Here is a 24,388-nt window from a genome sequence, read left to right as displayed (position 1 = left end):
CAGTATAGAAAGAATGCTGGATGAAAAAGGATTCTGACCCCAGTACTACTAATTACTGTAAAGTATATAACAATTTCTTTGATTACTCTGAGCTTTAAGTTCCTCCTACAAATAGAAATAATGCTGCTTAACTTACAAAGTTATTAGTAAGTGTTCTGAAACCTGGAAAAGAACTATATATACATAAGGTATTAAAATGGAAAGACAAGACAGCAGAGTGGAAATAGCCTGCACTCTGTAGGCATGTTAAGTTTCAAATCCCATCTCAACAATTTACTAGCTGTGCAACACAGAGCAAAGTATTAAACCTCTCTTGAGTTCAGTCCAGAGGACAATGGTAAATTGATATGTCTACTTCACTCAGTTGTTGCTGTGGATCATAGGAGTTTAATGTACCTAGGATATGATGTAGCATTGTGTAGGGCCTCAATAAATGTTAACTCTCAACTCCCCATTGGGTTTCCATACTTCTGCTTTCCTCTCTTAAATATTTCAAGTGCACATGTGGAATTTTATGAAAAACAGAGTAATCAGAAAATACCTTTCATTCTATCAAGATTCATCAAGCAACAAGAATTTCTTAATCAGCCTCACTTGAAAACTGGGAAGAAATGAGGTAGTTTCCTTTAAAAAAACAAAAAAACTCTTCCAAAGGAGAAACAGTTTGTAATAGAAGGTGAAAAATGTCACTAAATTGTGAACTCCTTAAAGGAAAAGAACAAGTCTTATACATCTGCATATTTAGGTAGCACTCAAATATTTCTTGGATGTCTACTGGCAAAATCCCTGATCTCAGAAATTATGAAAGGTTCAATCAGATTTCATTTAGATGTCAGATAAGAAAGTAAAGACGTTCTTTATATAATAAACTAAACAAATGTGGACAAATTTTTGCAAGAAGACTTTACATATCTGATTTTGATAAAATTGTGCCTTTATAATATCATATACCGAAAACTCTTATAGAAACATAATAATACTTACCTTGTTATGTATAAAAACAATCCTTAAGTCAGGTTTAAGTATACCATAGCTTATGAGGAGATCCTGGATCTTTTTTATTTCATCTTTACATTTTTTAGCAGTTGAGTAAAACTGCTTTCTTACAGGTAGATTCTTAAACAATCTTAAAGCAGTCACAGTTGTACCTGTTGGCAGATAAGAGGAAAGCACATTTAGATGTGAAAAGAACTTCACACATCTTCAAATCTATATACAATATATTCAACCCCTTCTATCACTGAAGGCCAGTCCTCTCCCAACTCCGGGAACCCAAGGTGGCTCAACTTTGCAACTTATTCTGATCCTCTGCTAGACTCCTCTATTTGTAACTGGACTGACTTGGCTAAGTATTATCTCTTCTGTGTGATCTAAACAAGAATAATCTGATTTCTACCACCACACAGAAACATGGGCTCACCAGAATGTAGTATCTTAATAATTTGCTGATATTCAAACCACCTGGAATGATGCTTAGTCTGCACCTTAAAATACAATATATAGGTGGTATAAGGCTAAAATATAGCAAATGTGATAACCTTAATTACTACACTAAAAATTCTTATCTGAAATAATGTCTAACTGTCTGGTTTAATTTCATCTTCTGAACAACAAATATTCAAAACACAGTATAATCTAACACAAAGATTTTCTTTTTACTAGTGCAGTAACTAAAAAGTTGAATAAAAGTATAAATATTATAATGCTTACATATCAGATTAATAACCAGCTTTTGTTAAACACACACACACACACACACACACACACACACACACACACACAATTAGGCCTGGATATTTTCTCATTACTATACCATAAATCTGTGTTTTTTAAACATTGAGGAACTTTTAAAACTACCAGTAATGAGCTAATCTCAACTTAGTAAGTCAATCCTCTCATGTGATTCTAATGCTGTACTGCCAGGGTTGAGAAACAAAGCACTGAGAAGTCAAAAAATCAATTTAGTGTACAGTTTTCAACTTGGCATTACTGACATTTGTTGAGGGGGCTGTCCTGTGCATTGTAGGATGTAATTGTATCTCCGGCCTCTACCCATTAGATGCCAGCAGTATCCAACTCAGTCATGACAATAAAAATGTCTCCACACAATGCCAAATGTCTCTTGGGAGGCAAAACTGTCCTTGGTTGAGAATCACTGATTTAGTATATATAGCAACTAGTATTTTTTTAAAATTAAATAAAGTCTAGAATATACTAAACAAGAGCAGAAAATAGAGTGCATCACACATAGTAAGAGTATATACTGCATCAAGAATTTTTTGCTTTGATTAGATTTGTATGATTAAAATGTACTATGTGAACGAAAGTCAGAAAGGCTAAAAGTTGCTGCAATAGGTCAATCTTTGACCTACTGCTCACAAAAAAGAACAAAACAGAATGGCAATCATGAGGAAAATATAAGACTTAGAAACCCTAGCATAAAATCAGGAGTTCCAGGAAGAGAAAAAGAAACAAATACAGGTTTAACTAAACAGAAGAAAATTTTCTTGAGTTAAAGTCTTTAGTACAAATTTCAAGAGCTTACTACAAGCAGGAGTATTTGTGTGTGTGTGTGTGTGTGTGTGTGTGTGTGTGTGTGTGTGTGTGTGTGTGTGTGTGTGTGTGTATATATGGAGAAAGAGACACCACACTTCCACTGGAAATCCTAAATTTTAGGATTAATTTAAGGGTAAGGAAAAAATTTTAGAAACTTTCAGAGACAGTAAGTTCCTTATGAGGAAATGCTAGCATCAAATTTCTTAACTATAACACTAGAAGACAATCTACAAATGATTGAGGGGTAATTAAGAAACTTACACCCAGTAGGGCTATGTATATGGATAAAATGAAGACACTGCAAGGATTCAGAAGTTCATTCCCCAAGTACATTTTATTAAAACAGTGGTGGATGAGCACTAGCCAAATGAGAATTATATCAAAATAGAAATTTTATGACAGAAGAAGATGAGAAAATAAAACTGATAAGCAAAGAGTTTTAGCCAAATGTAAACATAATATGGCAACATGGCTGGCATTTGCAATGTAACTGTGAAATAGGAATTATTGAAATGAAAGAGATGTAGGGGAGGGCCTAACAGTAGCACAAAACTGTTTTACACTATTATTAATAACACTGGATAACTGGAGTAAAGGGGTTGGAAATAAAAAGGGCTAAAACTTATATGTCAGCAAAGCTGACTATTCTTGACTATGGCAATTTCCTTTCCTACCAATGTTCTCCTTCTGGTGTGTCCTCCAACACATCATACTTATTTGCACCTCAGAACTTTTGCATATGGTCTTCCCCCTACTAGCTTTTGCAAGGCTAACTCCTTTATCAACTTTCAGATCCTAACCTAAGTATCACCTCTTTAAAGAATCCATCCCTGAATGCCCTATCAAAGACTGGTTCTCCCAAAGTGAAACCATGTTTTATTTCTTCCTAGAAATTACCAATATTTGAAAAAATTTGTGTCCGCCTCCCCTTTTAGAATACAAGAAGCATGAGAGCAAATGATTATGTACCATGTATGACATTACAGCCCCAGCACCTCAATGACTAATAACCTACAGGCATTTAACAAAAAAGTTTTGAATAACAAATAGAAATGCATGCACAGAAATGAATGCATAGAAGAAAAAAACACAAATGTGGTAATAAGAATAAACCCCAAATTTGTTTGGATTGTTTTCTTAGTTATAAGGGACACATGGTGTTTTTATAATTTTTGAAACTTTATTTTATAAATATATACAATTTTTTTTATCTTAGGAAAAAAAGATCTTTGAGGGGGAAAAAAAACAAGCGAAAAGCTGTATTTCTATTTTGCTCACACTTGATGTTTTCCTGCTTCTTTTCTCTTGATCAGGTAAGTTCATCAGCATATTACGTTACTAACAATTTAATTAAAATTTTTTTTTGCTTTCCTCCATTTTTAGGTAGGTATTTTTTTGGCCTAAATTTAACATGTCACCTTCACACACAGAATTAAAGTCCTTGGAACACCATGGTATTTCTCACTTGTAACACTGTGGTGCTACATTTTCTGCCTTAGGAAAGTAAACAGGCTACTGCCAAATTCACATTGAGGTGAAGCTGACAGAGATCAAGGAGTGCACATGCCCAGCAATCACAACAGGTATGCACTCTGCCTTCCTGCTAAACAAAGGACACACTCATAGCAGAGTGTATCAGACCCTATCATCAGAGACCTCTTATGCCTTTTTCTCATTTCACTCTATGTTCTTTCTAGATATTTCCTCCACGCCCAAAGTTTCAACGACTACATGTATGCCAATGATTCTTGATCAAAGTTATAAGAAACACTATACTTTTATGAATCTCTGAAAAAGAAAATATATGCCAAATAATTCATGATACAATGCCTTAACAACAGTCCTGTGCAATACATGAATTGGTCCACACCAGCCTCTCACTGCTTAGATATTTCTTTTATCTATCCTCACTGATATGGCAATTTCCTCTTGTGTCTTCAATTTCAGTGCCTGGCATGTGATAGCAAACCTTTTGTACTTAACCCAGTTTTTTTCACTTGTGGCTATATTCTCTTTTTAGGTCTCACAAAGCATTTGTTGTTTTGCAAAAAAAAAAAATATGAAACTGTTGTTTATTCCTGCAATCAACACATGAATTATCAATAATGCACAAAACTTCCCATCCAAAAAGGATTTGGGGAGGCCATTAATTACAAGCCACGACCTGTTTTTAGAGACGTCAAAATGTGAGAAAACACACATCTTAGAATTTACTAAAGATATACATATGAAACTGACAGCATTCAAGTTATAAATAAACGCTCACTCAATATCACCTGAATGTCCCAAAGCCACCTCAAATCAACCACACCCAGACCTGAACTCATTCTTTTCCTTCTTACGTCTGATACTTACACTTAATCCTCTTATATAACACTAACATCCAACAGTTTCCAAAGGCAGATACTCTAGATTTAACTGATTCTTCCCTCTCCCTCTTACTGCCAATATTGTGTAAGTCTCTTAGGCCTGTTCTATCCTAAAAATCTGTTTCAAATCTATGTCAAGTCCCTTTCCCTCCTTCAAAACTTAGTTCAAGATAACATTTCTTATAATAAGACATAGTTTATGGTAGGAGTTACAGTGTTCTAATTAATTTTATAAATACCATGACATTCACCCTCTACCTAAAAAGGTTCAGTGGCTCACTGCTGGTTATAAGAAATAAACTTTTACTTTCAGTTTTAGAAATTTCACTTGGTTCTTTTTTAGAGTTCCATTTCTCTGCTGAAATTGTCTACCTTTTTAGCAATTTCGACCATCTTTTCCTCTAAATTCTTTAACATAGTTGTTTTAAGTTCTTGTCTGCTAATTCAAATATGAGGTCATGTTTGTTTTCTTATATCAACTATTTTTTTCTCTTATAGATCCCATTTTCCTTTGTTTCTTAATATTTTTATTTTTGCCAGACATTGCATAGATACATAAGTAAATGAAAGAAAAATAGATACGTAAGTAGGTATTTTCCCCCAGAGAAGGCACTTTATTTCCTCTGTCAAGTAGCTAAAGAGAGAATCTCTTCAATATAATTAGGAATGTATCTGGGTTGGAGCTGAGCTGCCCCTTTATTTAGCTCTAGTTCACTTCTCGTTTCAAATGTCTTAAAGATGGAATGGGGTCTTTTCTTCTAGCAAGGTTTTGGGATCTCTAGCACTGCAAAACTTTGTCTCTCTAGCTCAGTCCTAATTTTCTTTATCACTGCTTACTAAGCGTAAGTCCTGATAAGATCTGGCATCTGAGGTGAACCAACTCTGTCTGAGGATCCCATCCTCCAGTATCTCATGTCAGCTTACATATGGCTGTTAAAGAAGTTCAGCTGGTTCCTCCTAGGGCCATAAAAGATGCCTTGTTCATGGCAGACTTGTTCCTTTGTCCACCTATGCCCCCAGACTCAGTTAATGCTCCCAGGGATGCAAGTACTTTTCTTGTCTACTCATCTTTTTCTTGAACCTAACTCATTTAACTTCCTTTTTTGCCCTCCAAGTTTTTATCAGATTTTATTTAGCTAAAATACAGTGTAATATTAGTTTCAGGTACAGGATTTGGTAATTCATCCCTTACATACCACACCCAGTGTTCATCACAAGTGCCTTCCTTAATACCCTTCACCCATTTCATCCCCCTGCCCACCTCCCTTCCAGCAACCCTCATTCGTTCTTCATAATTAGGAGTCTGTTTTATGGTTTGCCTCTCTTTTTTCTCCCCATGTTCATCTGTTTTGTTTCTTAAGTTCCACATATGAGTGAAATCATATGGTATTTGTTTTCTTTGTGACATAGTTCTTCAGTTGGTGCTTTTCCTCTTCATCTTTCTTCTCTTGCTACAAGGTTAAACCCCCACCCCTTCTTACCTACCATCTTCAAACTCAAATGATAACTTTTCTGAAAAACTCCCTAACCTTCCTCTAGGCAGCTGGTGGCTTCTTTTTACTGTCATTACTTAGTCATCTGTGTTCTCCACTACTCTGTGAGTTCCTTTAACTCATCTGTGTTCTCCACTAGCCTGTGACAAATATAATAGCATATACTGTAGCTGTGGTGACAGTATATCTGTGTATATCTGTGTATCTGTGGACAGATGGTGAGAAGGAAGGCAGGCAGAAATCAATAAAGCAAAATACAAATGTACGAAAAGGTACTTGTTGATTTTTAAATATGTTATATGTGAAAGACCACACTATAATTAATCCATATATTAACTGATAAATTATTGCTTCAGCAGTTGAAAATGTTCTCTTAGAGCAAATTGAGATTTAACAATAAGCCAAGAATTATATATGTTTGAATAAAACTTAATGATGGAAAACTATGTTGATTCCAAATGAAATGTGTATACTTAAAAAAAGTACCAAGTAATATTGGCCAATAGGGAGGAGGCCCTAGTATACTATCATATTTTACAAGAGAACTGCTCAGCTCTCTAACTTTAGCACATTCTACAAACACCAGAATTAAACTGCAATCCTATAATATGTTCCCTGTTATATTTTTACATGACCCTATGTTATGCCACTTATAAAGGCAGCTAGCTATTTATATTCCTAATGTAAAGAGGTATGGTTGCTTGAATATATCAAACTTTTTAAAAACTATTTAATGAATAAAGTTTCAGTCTCAACATGAAAAAAATCTTCCAATGCATGCACAATCATACCTAACAGGGATTTACAAAGAACACGATGCTCTACTCTAGTAACAGGGTAAGGAAAGGAATAACCCTGATCAGAGTACTTTAAATATACTATTTTTGATACCTGAGAAATTCCTACGGCAGAAGTACTAGGATATGTTAAAAGAATTTGCCAGGAGGGTAAATCAATTTAGAAAGCTTACTACTGATTATCTAGGGTAAAGGAAATGGAAGTAATAACAGAAAAAAGATATGATTACAACAAATAATTTAATAAGTTATTGTAAGATAATTTCAAATTATTTTTACATTTCTTTTTTTTTTTTTCAACGTTTATTTATTTTTGGGACAGAGAGAGACAGAGCATGAACGGGGGAGGGGCAGAGAGAGAGGGAGACACAGAATCGGAAACAGGCTCCAGGCTCCGAGCCATCAGCCCAGAGCCTGACGCGGGGCTCGAACTCATGGACCGCGAGATCGTGACCTGGCTGAAGTCGGACGCTTAACCGACTGCGCCACCCAGGCGCCCCTATTTTTACATTTCTTATAAATTTTTAAGTGTCTTAAAACAGAAGTGAACAGAAGGGTAATTTAAAATGACATGCTATTAAGCACATACATCATTTTAAAGGGCTAAATTAATCCACAAAACGAATACCTACACCCGGAAAAACCAGAACTGAAATCTCTAGTAAACTATTTTTAAACATCTTAAATATGGTTTTTAAAGGGGTAACAGGGGTGCCTGGGTGGCTCAGTTGGTTAAGCGTCTGACTTCAGCTCAGGTCATGATCTCACTGAGTTCCAGCCCCATGTCCAGCTCTGTGCTGACAGCTCGGAGCCTGGAGCTACTTCAGATTCTTTGTCTCCCTTTCTCTGGGCCCCTCCCCTACTCACACTCTGTCTCTCTCTCAAAAATGAATAAATGTTAAAAAAAAAAAAAAATTAAAGGGGTAACAAATTTTCCAGTGTCTAAAAAAGATTTTGCTTTAAGTTGTCCTGGCACCTACAGTTAGGTGTCATCTTCTGATCAGATGATATGAAGAGTAACTGTGAAGCAAGGATGTTCACACCACTGCAGACAAGAACCCTAAATGCACAGGTACTAATTAGGATGGTTGTACTGTAGTTTTATCTTACACAGAAAATATTTAAATGGAAGTTGAATGACAGCTGGTGGTGAAATGTGAGTCTGTGATCCAATCACTCAAAAACTATCAGCACTAAGGCAATATAAATGTAAAAAGCTTTTAAAAGTGCTGTAGATTTCTATAATATGTCCATCTACAGAAATTTAAAAGTAAGAGCTTGATTCTTTGTTGTTTTCCTAGCCAACCAAGTATAATTAGGAGATAAAAATGAATCATGAAAGGCAATTACTAGTTTCACAACTACTGACCTTCCAAGTATGTTGTTTCTTAAGATAAAAGGAATATGCTAAAGAAAATAAGGTTCATTTACTGACTACAGAAGTTCCTTAATACGCATACCTAGTCTCACTCAAAGTAGAAGACTTGGGTCAGAAAGAAAAGAAAAATCAATCAACAAATGGGCAGAGATCAGAAGGATTCCATATTTAAGTATTGCTATTTCATAGTTCCCATGGTGATGAACACAGAAAAGCATGAGAAGTATGAGTGATGCAGAGCAACAGGCCATCCAGATTAGACTGGCTACTACTAAGATAAAAATAAATACATTTAAGTTTTATAAGGTGACTAGATTACTTCAAAGTACTCTACTGGAGAGCCACCCAAATATCTCCTAATGGCCTCCTAATTTGAACTCCTCAGAATTGGGGTCAGAACATTTCTGGAAAGGGACTATACTAAACAAAAAAAGCCTTCTCCTTTGTAACCTTCAGTACATAAAAAAGAAAAAGAATCACAGTCTATTATTTTTAAGTAAAATATGTACAATATTATCATACATCAAATTAAACAGCTACAAGATGAGCTCATTTTTATTAACTGAGTAAATGCCAAAAAAAAAAGTGTTTTCTTAGAAGTTCCAACTGACTCTTTCCTTTGTGTGGATATAAAAATATAAATTCTTTCTTTATTTTTTTTTTAATTTTTTTTTTCAACGTTTATTTATTTTTGGGACAGAGAGAGACAGAGCATGAACGGGCGAGGGGCAGAGAGAGAGGGAGACACAGAATCGGAAACAGGCTCCAGGCTCTGAGCCATCAGCCCAGAGCCCGACGCGGGGCTCGAACTCACGGACCGCGAGATCATGACCTGGCTGAAGTCAGACGCTTAACTGACTGCGCCACCCAGGCGCCCCAAAATATAAATTCTTAATATGCAAATTAATCAACAATTTGAAGATTAAAAAATAAGAGAAAAAGTGAATTTGGTATCAGTATTAAGACATAATAAATATATTTTAATGAAAAAAGATGGTAATTATTAAAAAGATAGATCTAATAATTTAATATTAAAATTGGAAGAAACTAAAGAAAAAATATAGTACTTCAATAAATTAAATGAGGGACCACAAAATTAAAAAATGAATTTATAATTCAATTGGAAAAGAAGGGCAAACAGCAACAAATCCTTTCAGATCAAATAATTCTTTTGAACATGACTAAAGAGGTCATACCTTCAACATTCTCTCAACTTTAAACACTCATTACCGGAAGTTAGTGGTATGGAAAAAATTAAAGGAGATACATGAAACTCAAGCCTGAAAAGCTTTTCTTTTTTGTTGTAAGTGGACAGTAAAGGAACATAAAAACATAAGATGTCAACTAAAATGTAATAAAATTACATAAGTGTATAAAACACGAAAGAACTGTAATAATAATTAATAGAGCAATATTATTAGATGAAGTAACATTAGCAATGAGCTAAGAGTTGTTGCAATTGAGTGATGGGTACATTATTCTATTTATTTGCACATACATTTCAAGTTTTCCATAAACAGATATATTTTAATTATTTAATCATAGTATCTTAATTATATGGTTTATTACAATTACCAAATCAATAATGTTTTAGGCATTTCAATAAAATATCCTTCACATATAAAGAGGACACTAAGTGATCCAACAATAGCAAAATAATTGCTCTTACAGTTTTTACAGAAGAGTAACTAATCCATGTTTTTGTCCATAGTCTGTTTTTAAAAATTAATTTATTTAAATTCAAGTTAGTTAGTATACAGTGTAGTATTGGTTTCAGGAGAACCCAGTGATTCATCTTTTACATATAATACTCAGTGCTCATCCCAACAAATGCCCTTCTTAAAGTCCATCACCCATTTAGCCCATCTTATCACACACCTCCCCTCCAGCAATCCTCAGTTTGTTCCACAGCTAATATCATCCTCAATGGGGAAAAACCTGAGAGCTTTCCCCCTAAGGTCAGGAACACAACAGGGATGTCCATTCTCACCACTGTTGTTCAACACAGTACTGTGAGCCCTAGCCTCAGCAATCAGACAACAGAAAGAAATAAAAGGCATACAAACTGAAAAAGAAGAAGTCAAACTTTCACTCTTAACAGATGACATGATACTCTACATGGATAACCCAAAAGACTCCACCAAAAAATTGCTAGAACTGATACGTGAATTCAGTAAAGTCATAGGATATAAGATCAACGTGCAGAAATCGATTACATTTCTACATACCAATAATGAAGCATCAGAAAAAGGAATCAAGGAATTGATCCCATTTACAACTGCACCAAAAACAATAAGATACCCAGGAATAAACCTAACCAAAGACACAAAAGATCTGTATGCTGAAAACTATAGAAAGCTTATGAAAGAAATTAAAGAAGACACAAAGAAATAGCAAAACATTCCATGCTCAAGATTGGAAGAATAAATACTGTTAAAATGTCTATACTCTCCATAGTCTTTTAAGTCTCTCTTTAGAAAACTAAGTATTTAAGAGATTGGCGACTAAAGTAGGGGTTGAATATTCACTTGGAAGTTAATTACCCTTTATCATGAGCAAACCTGAAGTAACGCATCTGAATTTGAGATGTAACAATTTTTAAAAAAATAAACAAGAAAAAAATAAACAAGAAAGAAAAGGCAAAACTACAAAGCTACTCTCTTACCTTGACCAAGATGTGAAGGTTTTTGAGAAATTATGTGGCCGCTGCCATCTAAAACATACTGGGTGCTAAAATTATCAGAAGCTGTCCTTGTTGTAATCAAAACCTGGAATATAAAAAAACTAATAAAATTATGATTTTAGATTTTGCAGTGGACTCATTATCAAATTAAATTTAAAATGATTATACATTTACTTAAGATTGAAAAAAAGTTTGGGGCACCTGAGTGGCTCAGTTGGTTAAGCATCTAACTCTTGATTTCAGCTCAGGTCATGATCTCAGTTTGTGAGATCGAGCCCCATGTTGGGCTCCATACTGAGTGTGGAGCCTGCTGAAGATTCCAGCTCTCTTTCACCCTCTGCCCCTCTCCCCTGCTTGCACTTGCAGTCTCCCTCTCCCTCTTTAAAATTAAAAAAAAAAGAAAAATTAAAGTTAGGGGCGCCTGGGTGGCTCAGTCGATTAAGCATCCGACTTCAGCTCAGGTCATGATCTCAAGGTTTGGGAGTTCAAGCCCTGCGTCAGGCTCTGTGCTGACAGTTCAAAGCCTGGAGGCTGCTTCAGATTCTGTGTCTCCCTTTCTCTCTGCCCCTCTCCTGCTCCCATTCTGTCTCTCTCTCTCTCTCAAAAATAAACATTAAAAAAAAATTTTTTTTTAAAGTCTTACTTGTTAAGCTCTTATGACCACTTCTCCTATAATATTCCCTTAGAGTTACACTAATAGTAACTAATAGGCTAATTAGTAGTCTAATAGTAGTACACTAATAGTAGGCTACTTTATATTTTTTATGTGGCAAATTACTGATTTTTATTTTGAGTATTTAACTTTAACTAAAATACTCATATACAAATCTATACATCTGAAATGTACTGGTTATTTGTATATATGACTGAAATGGCTATTTGTATTATATGACTTACATCTGTAAAATCAAATACTGTAACTGCATTAGGGAAACTTCTTTTTGTTTATTTACTTTGAGAGGGAGAGAGAGAGCACACGAGCAAGGGAGGGGCAGAAAGAGAGGGAGGGAAAGAATCCCAAGCAGGCTCTGCACTGTCAGTGCAGAGCCCAATGCAGGGTTCAATTTCACAAACCGTGAGATCATGACCTGAGCCAAAATGAGGAGTCGAACGCTCAAATGACTGAGCTACCCAGGCACTCTGGGAAACTTGCTTTTTAGAAGACAATTTCCATAAATTTGTTGGTAATGTGAAAAAGCCTTTTGTAAAATAATCGTTCTTTTTATAATCTGTATAAAAAGGTAATGTATTTTCTGTATTTCAAGGTAATGGTTCAAAAGAATAAAAAAATATAAATCATACACACATATATTTGTGGACAATTTTTTCTTAAAACCAAGCTATTTAAATGTAATTTAAATGTAGTTTAAATGCTTAAAACCTGAACTATTTAAATGTAATTTTTTTGTTAAATGAAGAAGATATTAGCACTAAGACATTTATGTGTAAGAAAGGATTTCACTGAGCATGAAAATATTTCCTAAGGTGTTACAGTCACATAAATATAAATTTAAGAATGTCTGCATTCTTCTGAGCTACCCTCACCCTTGGCATTCTGTTTACCTACTCTGTGAGATTAGTGGGAGAGCATGACAATAGAAAACCATTGCACTGTCAGAAAATAACAGGCAGGGAGTGGGCATACTTCTTCAGGAAAGCACAATGGATTCAGAAAAGGATGCCCTCCTTACACTTTTTGTGAGCAATAATGATCCAAAATTGGGAGCAATCTTTCTTGGCCATCTGTGAACTCAGGAGAGTTATCTGAAACTTATATTTAAGAAAGAAGCCACAAAGATCCAGCTCCACTGCTGGAACTCATCTAGGTCCAGTTGGATCTACATTGGATTTGATGGTTCTGACACCCTGCCCTAAACATGCACTAATTTACAGCAGGCCATATGGCTATAAAACATGTAGATACCAGGCAGGGAATAGCAGAGATACCATTACGTGCACAAACACACAAAAACACACATACACACACACACACACACACACACACACACACACACACACACACACACAGCTTCTCCAGCTCACAATATTAGAATCTATTAGACTCTAAGGGTAATGTCCATAAAATTCCTTACCAGAAGCACTGCCTTAAGCTGTTTTCCAAAAACATACAGCTAAATCAAAGTTGTGAGCCTCTGTATAACCTTAAGTGATTCTTCTACTTCTTCCAAAATTATATTCCGTGGTTCAAAAGTTGTATAACTTTAAAAGTTTTCCTGATAACCAATCTTAATCTTCCCTGCTACATCCCCAACTCTATTTTGTCCAGTAGTGATTTTCTCTAATAAACTCTGTTTAAAAACAAAGAGTACAGAAAATTTCTTCCCTATCTCTTAATTTAATTACTCTATGATTGTCCCTGTAAAAACAATTCTACATTTAACCAACCATTTTTCAAAAATGCCAAGGTCAACTGAATTGTATTTCTATTCTCCAAAGAGCTAGCCACCTGACCTAAAGTTGGTGTTATTAAGCAAAAGTAGTCCTAGAACTCTGAGTTCTACTACTAATTAAGCCAGTGGCTTGTTAGATGGTCCTGAATAAATGATCACTCTATCGTCTTTAAGGAAGTGCAATGATAAGATGAAAATGATACTAATACTCCACAAGGTCATATGGATTTTTGTTTTAACTACTTTCAAAGCATTTTATAAATATTAACTTGTTCATCCTTTAAACATATTAGTTAATAGCAAAATACCCCAACTTAGATGAATAAACTGATGTGCTGAAAAGTAAAATAGGACCTTACTGGTCATAAATGTATGTAACATTTGTATTAAAGTAAAAAAAAAATACACTATTGTTTTCCAATATTAATTTTTTTGAATTAGAATGTGTAAGGGTACTGTGAAAATTTATCTTGATAGGAAATGCTTCACAATTCACTGCTAAAGACAGCGAAGGACAACACAGGTTAGCATGTTTCACAAATCTGTTAAATACAATGTGCTCCTCAGAGGAAGGAACTGTATTTCAGGAGTTCATTTCATATGACCCTGTGTCCTGGACAGCAAACCTTTTTTTGGACCAGGCACAGGCTTAGAATGTGTTAGCTCTGCAGCAGTTAACATATTTGAACCTGCAGTAACTCCACCATCAGATGCATCTCTAATATTACAAATTTTTACTTGCGCTTCTTACTAGAGACACTAATGAACTATGGCAGAATGAATCTAGTGGTGTCAAGGGAAGAACTAAAATTTATTTAAAGAATTTTAAAAGGAGAAGTTTATTTTAAAAGGTAAAGTTTTAAGAGTTCTCAGAGAACCTTACAGATTATATTGGCTATCAGTTATGAAAAACTGTCTTTTTGGTCTAGTTACTGAGTTTCAAAAATTATATAATACTAATACAAAGTTAAAATTCACAGAATTCATAAAAGCATCTAAACTTTAGATAAGCATAAGTTTTCTCAATGTTTTAGATAAAACTCAATTAAAACTTTAGGATACATACTGTCAATTCATGCAAAAAAACCTTTCTTGACAAAAATTCATTTAAGACAATTATGTTAAAGTTTGTTCTTATTTTTTATTTTTTGCTGATTTTTGGATAACACCTTGGCACAGACACAGGAGTCTGAAAACTAAGGTAAATGGTCTTCATGATTCAGCTGAAATATCAATTTTGCCTGGATCACTGAAATGTCTTTCTTTCTGTGAGTGTGCCTGCCTATGCATAGTTGTACACTAATATAAGAGCTCTGACTTCATAACCTTCTCCCAGATACTTCACTGAGGGAGACTAGCAATAGGAAAATCTTGGCCCTGGCTTTTCTCCTTAGAACAGAGTTCTATTACCTGTGAGGAGGCTACACTTTAGAAAGCAGGATACCTACCCTACTATTCAAAAGTTCCTGTGCCTATTTTAATTACAGCTCTGTCACCATGGCTCTAAAGAACATGAAAGGTACTCTATCTACACTGTGGAACAGGAGGCAGAAAACATCAAAATGATGCTAGCAGCTTCCTCCTACCTTTTTACAGCTATGGGGGCCCACAATCAAGGAAGTCCCAACCTTCATCTTTAAAACAGAATGACATAGCTTCTCATTCTGCCCCTTTTGAGCCATGGAGGTTTAATGAAATTTTAAAAAACAAACCCACACATGATGTCATCTCATCATAAAATTGTGTAAAATAAACTTGGTAGATCAGAGTAATACCCAGCACATTGTAACTAATTAAAAAATGGAGGAATGAATCCATAAACATTAGTGTTATACAAAGGATGGCTGGCACCTCTGTTAGTTCTTCGGAGGGATAAACAAGAGAAAATAATGAACTTAGGCTACAGAATAAAGACCTTTTGTGAGAAATAGAAGGAATTTATGTAGGAATGTCTGTTAAACTTTAGAAAGGATTTCCCAAAAATGTTGAGTTGTCTGCGTAAACTTTGAAAGGGTGAAATACTGCTTGTCAACAAGAAAATGAGCAAGTATGATGATATTATCAACTTTATGATAAAGGTACATACTACTTTTCACATTCAAGTCCAGACTGAAAGTAACTTTCATTTGTATGGCACATGACCGTATTAAAGATACTTTAATATGTATTATTTCAATTGACTCTCAAATCATTATCCTCACAGGACTCTCAGAAAAGTTAACCTGCTTTATGCCTTTGGCCAAGTCTCTTATGCAAACACTTGAGAATTAGGGTTCTGACTTTTCATTGAGTTTGTTTTGATTTTAAGAAAACAAAACTGTTCTGTATTTCTCCTAAAACTGAAGTGTAACTTAGCCTCCACTTAAAATCCGGTTCAAAAAATGTATAACTTTCTTAAACATTTCTCTGGAAAGGAAAAAGATCATTTTTTAATAAATATATAAAATATCTACCTAAAAAGAAATAAAATCTTTTATTATGTGTTTTACTATGTGATAAGAATATATACAAAGTCTTCACAAAAAATTTTATGAACAGCTCAAAACAGAATTTTCACTACCTCTAGCTCATTTTAGTCAGTATGCTTTTTAATCAGTACCAGGAATTTAACACTGAAGAAAACAAGTATCTCCAAATTATTGCTCTACAAACAACAATAAATTTCAAGATTTTAAAGAAAACCGTATCAATTTGTGTCAGTAACTGATACATTCATCATGGATTTATCAAGCGTAATTACATTTTTAAATGCCAACAGGATACTCTGAAGGTATAAAAACAATGGTTTACTCCTTTGGACTGTTTAATTCTAAGACTGGAAGTCATTTTAAAATTGACAAATTAGGAAAACTGCCCATTCTTTTAAAGTGTGTCAATAAAGAATATAGAATAAGATATGTTTTAAATTCCGCCAATTTTGCTAAAAACCTACTTAATTTTCTTTTTGTAACTAAAATTATTAACATCTTTAATAAGAATACTTTCAACAATCAGAATTTTCGGTGATGGCCATTTAATAGTGTGACAAAACTATATTCCAGATACAAATTATCAATCTACTGAGCCTGAGATAATTTACATCTTTATGACTTTAAAACTGTCTGCATCAGTTAATCTGGCAGATAAAATAACCAAATCGCTAATTTTTATTATGTAACTATAATGTCTGTCCAAAGATTTTCAAAATAAATTGGAGCCTTTAAAAATAAATATGCAACTTCTATACATAAAACTTCAATTCTTTCTGAGTGGTAAAGAATACTCATTACATTGAAAAAGTAAGCTTTTTTCTCCAAAAAGCACTCATTAATAATTAATAACAATAAATCCTGAATAACAATTTTTTAAATCTAATTGACCTTCACAAGCATATATTACTTTCTGTATTTCTGAAATACTGTTCAGAATCCTTTCACGTAAGTTTCAACTTGACTACTCCTTGATACCATCTACTGAGCCTACCACTGCAGGCCTGGATCTATTTATTATTTTAATATGAAGTAATTTTAAACTAATAGATACCTCTCTAACCATGCTAGTAAGACGGAAGCATGACCTACTGTGGAAAATTCAGTACTGGGAGACATGATATTGGAAATGAATTCTTGGCTTTGCCATGGACACATTATATGTCCCTAAATAGGTCACAATTTTCATATTCCATTTACTGCACTGTGCACAGTTCTTGTAAAGTGAACTACTTAGCAAAGCACCCTGCAAACAACACACAATGAAACAGTAACTGACTGATTATTAGACTATATTTTGAAGTTGGAGTAAGAAGACCTAGCATTTGGCTACATAAGACCTCAGTTTCCTTATCAATAACATGAGAAGACAGATCCATAGAAGACCTACATTTTAGGGTGGCTACTCATGAAGCAGACTGAGACGGAGACTAGTGAGCAGGAAGTTCACTGGGGGTGCTCCAGAGATGATCACCTGTGAGGGCAGGACAGAAAAAGAAGTGGGGCTCTGTAGTCACAAACAAGGACTTGGCTGACCCTGATGGGAGTTGCGGGGGGCGGGGGGGGGGGGGGGGAGCCACTCTGGACCAGAGATAGCATGGCAGAGTTGTTCTAAATTGGAATAGAATCTTTATAACCCCTCATTAGTCAGTCACTGGATGCAGGTTGCCCTGCACAATATGGGTAAGTTACTGCTGTACAGATGAGGTAAGGGCAATCGCCAGAGAAAGACACAGCTTTGAGCATTCAGTTACCAATGCTTGGCAGCTAGAGGGGTGAGTTTTCAGTCCTGTCATGGGGGATCTGCCAGTGAACCAGGGGCCACTACTACTACCAAGATCCCTTCCAGTTCTAGATTTTTTGGTGATGCTTTGGCTTTCAGAAAGAAGCTCAAATCATCATCAAAACATCTGTGACAAAATAATATATACTGTAAGATTTCATTTAGATCAAGTTCAAGAACAGGTAGAACTAATCTATGTTGACAGAGGTCATAACAACTATAACCTCTGAGAAATACTAACTGGGACAGGGAATGAGAGAACCTTCAGGGGTGCTGATTATAGTATATATCTTGCCCTGGAGTATGTAAAATACACACACACATACCTATGTGAGGGTTTCCCAAAGATTTACAAGAAAAGAGATTTACATAAAATGCTGTTAATATTCTATAAAATAAACACCTGACATTACAATGTGTAAACTGAATATAATTTTTAAAAAGTTTACAGTTTTAGGTTATGCTGATAGTTGGACAAGTCCTTTACTTCTCTTGTAATTTTGGTATACAAATTACTTCAATTATTTATACTCAAGGCATTAAAATGCATCAAAAATGAAACGAAAGACAAAATGACAAACTTGGATATCAAGTGGGCCTAAGTCATCAAAAAAAGAAACAAAATAGAGAACACCACTGGACACAGACTTGCAAAACTGCCATTTAAAATCAGAACTACAGTAAAGATTTGAGTAAATCATATGGCTTATTACCATGTATTTTAAAAGACTAAGTATAGTGCTGCCACCTAGTAGACAAAGCTGATAATAACCAATTTCAGTTCTAAAAAGTTATATATATCTTATAGGAAATACAGAAATGCCTTTTTTTTCTGTTTATTCATTTGTGGGGTTTTTTTATCCCTTAGATTCCACCTCTGAGTGAAAGGAGATAACGGCTTTCGATTATGGAATGATTAAGTCATGGGGAATAAAAGGCACAGCATAAGGAATATAGTCAATGATACTGTAATAGCAATATATTAAGACATGTTAGCTATAGTTGTAGTGAAGACAACATGATTTATAAATTTGTCAAATCACTATGCTGCATACCCGAAACTAATGTCATCAGCTATACTCAAATAAAAAATCAATTAATTTTTAAAAACCCAGAAAAGCTGTATATTATTCAATAATACTCTGCCAAAATATACCTTAAAGACTACCACGTTTGGACAACAGCTTAAAAATCAAATAATTATGTTTTCAAATAAATTGTATGATTTCTAAAATAGCTACCAAAAGCTCAAACAATAGTATGTGCTAGTACTGGGAGTTTGAGAGGTTCCCCGATACAAATCTGACCCCATTCTAAAAACAAACACTTTCTACAAGATCCCAGGGCTATAGGTTCCCAGATACAGTCTCTAGGGAGGAAGAAGGGCAATGTCCAGTTAGTTGTACCCTCTAGTTGCTCTTCCCTAAAATATATTTGGAGACTCAGTGAACTTAAATAAAGTGTTTTGGATAAAGGTTTTAAGCAGAATGCACGTAAGGAAGGACAAGGCCTTCTCTCCTCTACCAATGTGTGAACATCTAGATTCTAACACACAGGGCCCCTAGTGTTACCGCTAGTACTAGAAGAGTAAACTCTCCCACTTTAAACTCTACCTCGTCCTCTACCCACAATTTTTCTTTGTTAGTTAGGTATCACTTTACAGAGCCCCAAAGTCAAAGAGAAAAGTAGATACTGTGCTGGGACTCTTCATAAAAAAATGGAGAAAATCTACACTATGCCAGCACTCTAAGGGCAGAAGGAAAAAGGGAAGACCACAATAAGCATGGAGATTATATGACTGCCAGGGAGATGAGGCTGGCTACCTAACAGATGCCCAAAGAATGGATGACAAAAGAGCAACATTATCTCATATACATGACACTTTCCTGGGACAAGAGGTACAAAGTCCTATCATTTAATTGTACCTGAGCATTCTCACCCAAATAGAGTCTACAAGCCAAAGCACAAATGGAGGGATACACAGCTAGTGAGCACACATGGGAAACATACCATCACACTATAAAACAGAGCCTGACATACAGAGTAACAGTAGAGCACAAAGAACCTAGTACAGAGTAGTGTGATCAAATGTAAGTGAGACACATGGAAATGAACAGATCAAAGTTTTAGATAGGCTTTGCCACAAACTAGTTATGAAATCTAGTGCAGAGGCAGAGACGTATAAATGGTACTACGCAAACAAGTTGCTCAGGCACTGAAATGAGGGGTTACCAACACTGAAAGCACCTAACCAGGATCAGGAGAGCAAAGTTCTGGGATCCAGTCTGCCTCTGATTAGCTAGGGTTTAGAACAAGTCAATTCACATCTCTAGAATCAATCTATCTGTATTTACTAGAGAGGTATTTCCAGAGTGGGTTCCACAGTACAATAACAACAAAACAGTGAAATGCTTACCAATAAAAGGATTTCATAGTCAAGTACGCATAGGGAAATGTAACTACTATAAAGCCACCACTCTTAGAGATTCACAATGAACTTTACTACAGTAAAATCTCTAAGAAGAGCTTATAATTAAGATAGCGGTTTAATTTTAATACATTTTTTCAAAGTCAATGGGTCATTAAAGTACTTTTTCTTTTTATAAACATTAACATTGTAGCACTTCCTGGGTGGCTCAGTCCGTTAAGCGTCTGACTCTGGATTTCAGCTCAGGTCACGATCTCACAGTTAGTGAATTCGAGCCCTGCTTAGGATTCTCTCTCTGCCCCTCGTCTACTCGCACATGTGCTCTCTCTCAAAATAAATAAACTTAAAACAAAATATTAACATTGCAAAACACACTTTGCCTTTCCTCAAAAGATCAGACAGAATTACCATGATACAGCAATTCCACTTCTAGATTTTTACTCAAAAGAAGTGAAAGCAGGGACTCCAACAGACATTTGCACACCCACATTCACAGTAGCATTATTCACAATGGCCAAAAGGTGGAAATAACCCAAATGTCCATCAACAAATAAAAGGATAAACAAAAACATGATTTAAACATACCACAGAGGATCATTCAGCCTTAAGAAGGAATAAAATTCCAATACATGTTATAAGATGTAGAAGACATTTTGCTAAGTGAAATAAGCCAGACACAAAAGGTTAAATATTATATGACTCCATTAGTCAAATTCATGGAGACAGAAAGTAGAATAGTGGTTACAAGGGATTGGAGGTAGAGAAGGATAATGGGGACTAACCATTAAATGGGCACAGAGTTTTAGTTTGGAGTGATGTCAAAGTTCTGGAAATGGATGGCAATGATGGCTACACATGCTTAAAATCACTGAACTGTACACTTAAAAATGGCTTAAATGGTAAATTTTATGTTATGTATATTCTACTACAATAAAAAAAAAACTACACTCTGCCAAATCCTGGGTTAGTTTTCTCTTAATGCTACCATTCTGAGTGTGAAATCACTAAAAAAGTCAATATAAATTACCTTACCTCAGCTACACAACAAATTGACCCCAATGCTTCTCCACGAAAACCGTAAGTTGTCAAATTTTCAAGATCTTCATGACTATTTATTTTTGAAGTGTAGTATTTCATTGCCATTACAGGTGCATCAGTGGCCTTGATACCCTCACCATTGTCTCGCACCTCAATTTTATCAAATCCATAGTTCTCCTATAAAAAGTTAAAGAATACTTTTAGTACATACAGTAAACTGTTGTCACAGAAACAGAAAGCAACATAAGAGAAACAGTTGTGTCATTTATTTACCTTTTGTGGAATCTTAATATTAAGAAAGTAAGAGTTCAAATTGTTAACTCTATCAATTCCTAACTGTGGTACAATGGGGAAGCCCCTTGTTTTTCCTGAACTCAGATTCAATTGTAAAATAAAGAAGTCAATTCCCTTGAAGTATTTCAGCACCATTGGATGTCTGTGTTTAAATTTACATTTAAATTTGACTAAGAAAATTCTACTAAATTATATATGCTTTTGCATATATAATCTCTCAAAAAAACAAAACTGAATACTATCACCTTCAAAAACAGCAGCTGATTCTACCCACCAAGAGTCTAGCAATTATCCTTATTCAGCCTTTTAATACTTTTCAATACTTTCTCCCTTTAACTATTTACTGCTTTCGTAAGAATTTTAAATATTTAGTGTAACTTTCTAAAGTTCTTTTTGCAAATAATCACTGAACAGAAAAATGCTGAGAAAATACATTAAATTTGGCAATCTCTGTGAATTCTTTACTTGAAAAATGAGGAAAAAAACCCCAACTCAATTCATAGCTTAGTATTTGTAGGCTAATACTAAAAGTATGCATACATAACAAAAACAAAATCTAGGGACACCTGAGTGGCTCAGCTGGTTAAGTGTATGACTCTTGATCTCAGCTCAGGTCATGATCTCAGTTTGCAAGTTCGAGCCCCATGATGCGGCTTGGGATTCTGTCTCTCTCCCTTTCTCTGCCCCCCCACCCCCCTCTCAAAATAAATTAAAATAAACATTTAAAAAAAGGTTCAAAAACAAAATCTAAATCCCTATAGAGATCTTCCTGCAATTACAATCACTCTAGTATTTTAAAACAATACAGTTTTTTAATAACCTGAATTTAAGTAATACTGTGTAAGTACTTTTTAGGTAAATTAGATATGTAAGGTGTTGGAGGGAGACCCTTAAGAATTAGTTCCTCATCTCTCTCAATCCACAATTAACATCCTAGAAACAGTTTGGCTGCTTCATTTTATAGAAAAATCATTAACTACAGAAAACTAATCTTGCAATACAAATACAACTCCAGACACGTGAGTAAAATAATACAAAGATCTGTTTAAATTTTTAAAATAAGATCAACTTTAACTAATTATGAAAACATTCCTAGTCAGGATAGTTATTATTGTATGAAATCATAATAAAACAAGTCTTATCATGTACAGCAACACAGTCATTTATTTTCAAACTCTACAAAGCAGAAACTGGTAAATATCAAGATACTAAAATATACAGCCAGATAAAAATGAGTACTTTACTTTTATCAGAAGACTTCTGTGGGCTGCCTAACACTATTTTTAAAAACGTGCTTTTCTTCCAGAGAGCTTTAAGAACAAAGTATGTCTGCCTAAGATTCAGGAGTGAAATATGTCAAATATAATTATCTAATCCTATTTATTATCAATCGTATTCTAATCAGAATCAGTCACTATAGTATACAAAATACCTTAAAAAACATAAATTGCCTTTCTTTGGGTTTAATATTTTCCATGTTTATAAAGGTTACAATACGTTGACCCTTGAACACAAGAATTAGGGGTGCTGACTCCCACATTGTCAAAAATCCATGTATAATTTTTGACTTCTCAAGAACTTAATAGCCTATTTTTTTTTAATTTTAATTCTAGCGGAGTTAACATAGCATTGTATGTTCAAGTGTACAATATAGTGATTCAGTACTTTCATCTATTACTTGGTGCTCATCAAGACAAGTGTGCTGTTAATCCCCTTCACCTATTTCATCATAGGGTAGTTCTATTTTTAACTTTTTGATGAACCTCAGTATTGTTTTCCACAATGCTTGCACCAGTTTGCATTCCCACCAAGAGTGCAAGAGGGTTCCTTTTTCTCCACACCTTCAACACTTTGTTTCTTGTGCTGGTGATTTTAGCCATTCTAACAGGTGTGAGGTGATCTCTCATTGCAGTTTTGATTTGCGTTTCTCTGATGATGCTGAACATCATTTCATGTTTGTTAGTCATCTGTACTTCTTTGGGAAAATGTTCATGTATTCTATTTTTTAATTGGATTATTTGGGGTTTTGGTGTTGAGTTGTAGCAGTTCTCTATACATTTTGGATATGCCATTTGCAAATATCTTCACCCATTTGGTGGGTTGCCTTCTAGTTTTATTGTTTTCTTTGCTGTGCAGAAGCTTTTTATTGTGATGTTGTGCTAATAGCTTATTTTTGCTTTTACTTCACTGGTCTGATAAGACATATCTAGAAAAATGTTACAGCCAAAGTCTGACAAATTATGTCTGACTTTGTGTGCTCTTACAAGAGTTTATGGTTTCAGGTCTCACATTTAGATCTTTAATCCATTTTGAATTTATTTGTGTGTATGGTTTAAGAAAGTGGTGCAGTTTCTTTCGCATATAACTGTCCAGTTTTCCCAGCACTATTTATTGAAGAGACTCTCTTTTTCCCATTGCATTTTTCTTGCTTCCTTTGTGGAAAATTAATTGACCATAAAATTATGGGTTTACTTCTGGGTTTTCTGTTCTGTTTTATTGATCTATGTGTCTATTTTTGTACTGGTACCATAGTGTTTTGATTACTACAGCTTTGTAATATAACTTGGAAGTTTGGGATTGTGATCCTTCCAGTTTTGTATTTCTTTTTCAAGACTGCTTTGGCTATTCAGGGTCTTTGTGATTTCATACAAATTTTAGGACTGTTTATTCCCGTTCTGTGAAAAATGGTG

At 34.7% G+C, this 24,388-nt stretch overlaps 1 protein-coding gene across 1 annotated transcript in view; it reads right to left on the bottom strand.

Annotated features, from left to right (window-relative positions):
• The window catches only part of PMS1 (PMS1 homolog 1, mismatch repair system component), a 92,302-nt gene that overhangs the window by 60,550 nt on the left and 7,364 nt on the right, over positions 1-24,388 (bottom strand). The window contains 3 exon segments of the mRNA XM_011285424.3: positions 985-1,148; positions 11,259-11,361; positions 21,399-21,581. Of these exon segments, the coding sequence (XP_011283726.2) occupies positions 985-1,148; positions 11,259-11,361; positions 21,399-21,581 (450 nt within the window).

The sequence above is a fragment of the Felis catus genome, chromosome C1 (assembly GCF_018350175.1).
Source record: "Felis catus isolate Fca126 chromosome C1, F.catus_Fca126_mat1.0, whole genome shotgun sequence".
NCBI classification, from domain to species: domain Eukaryota; kingdom Metazoa; phylum Chordata; class Mammalia; order Carnivora; family Felidae; genus Felis; species Felis catus.
Note: the sequence above shows the minus strand (reverse complement) of the source record. Positions and strands in the feature narration are given on the sequence as shown.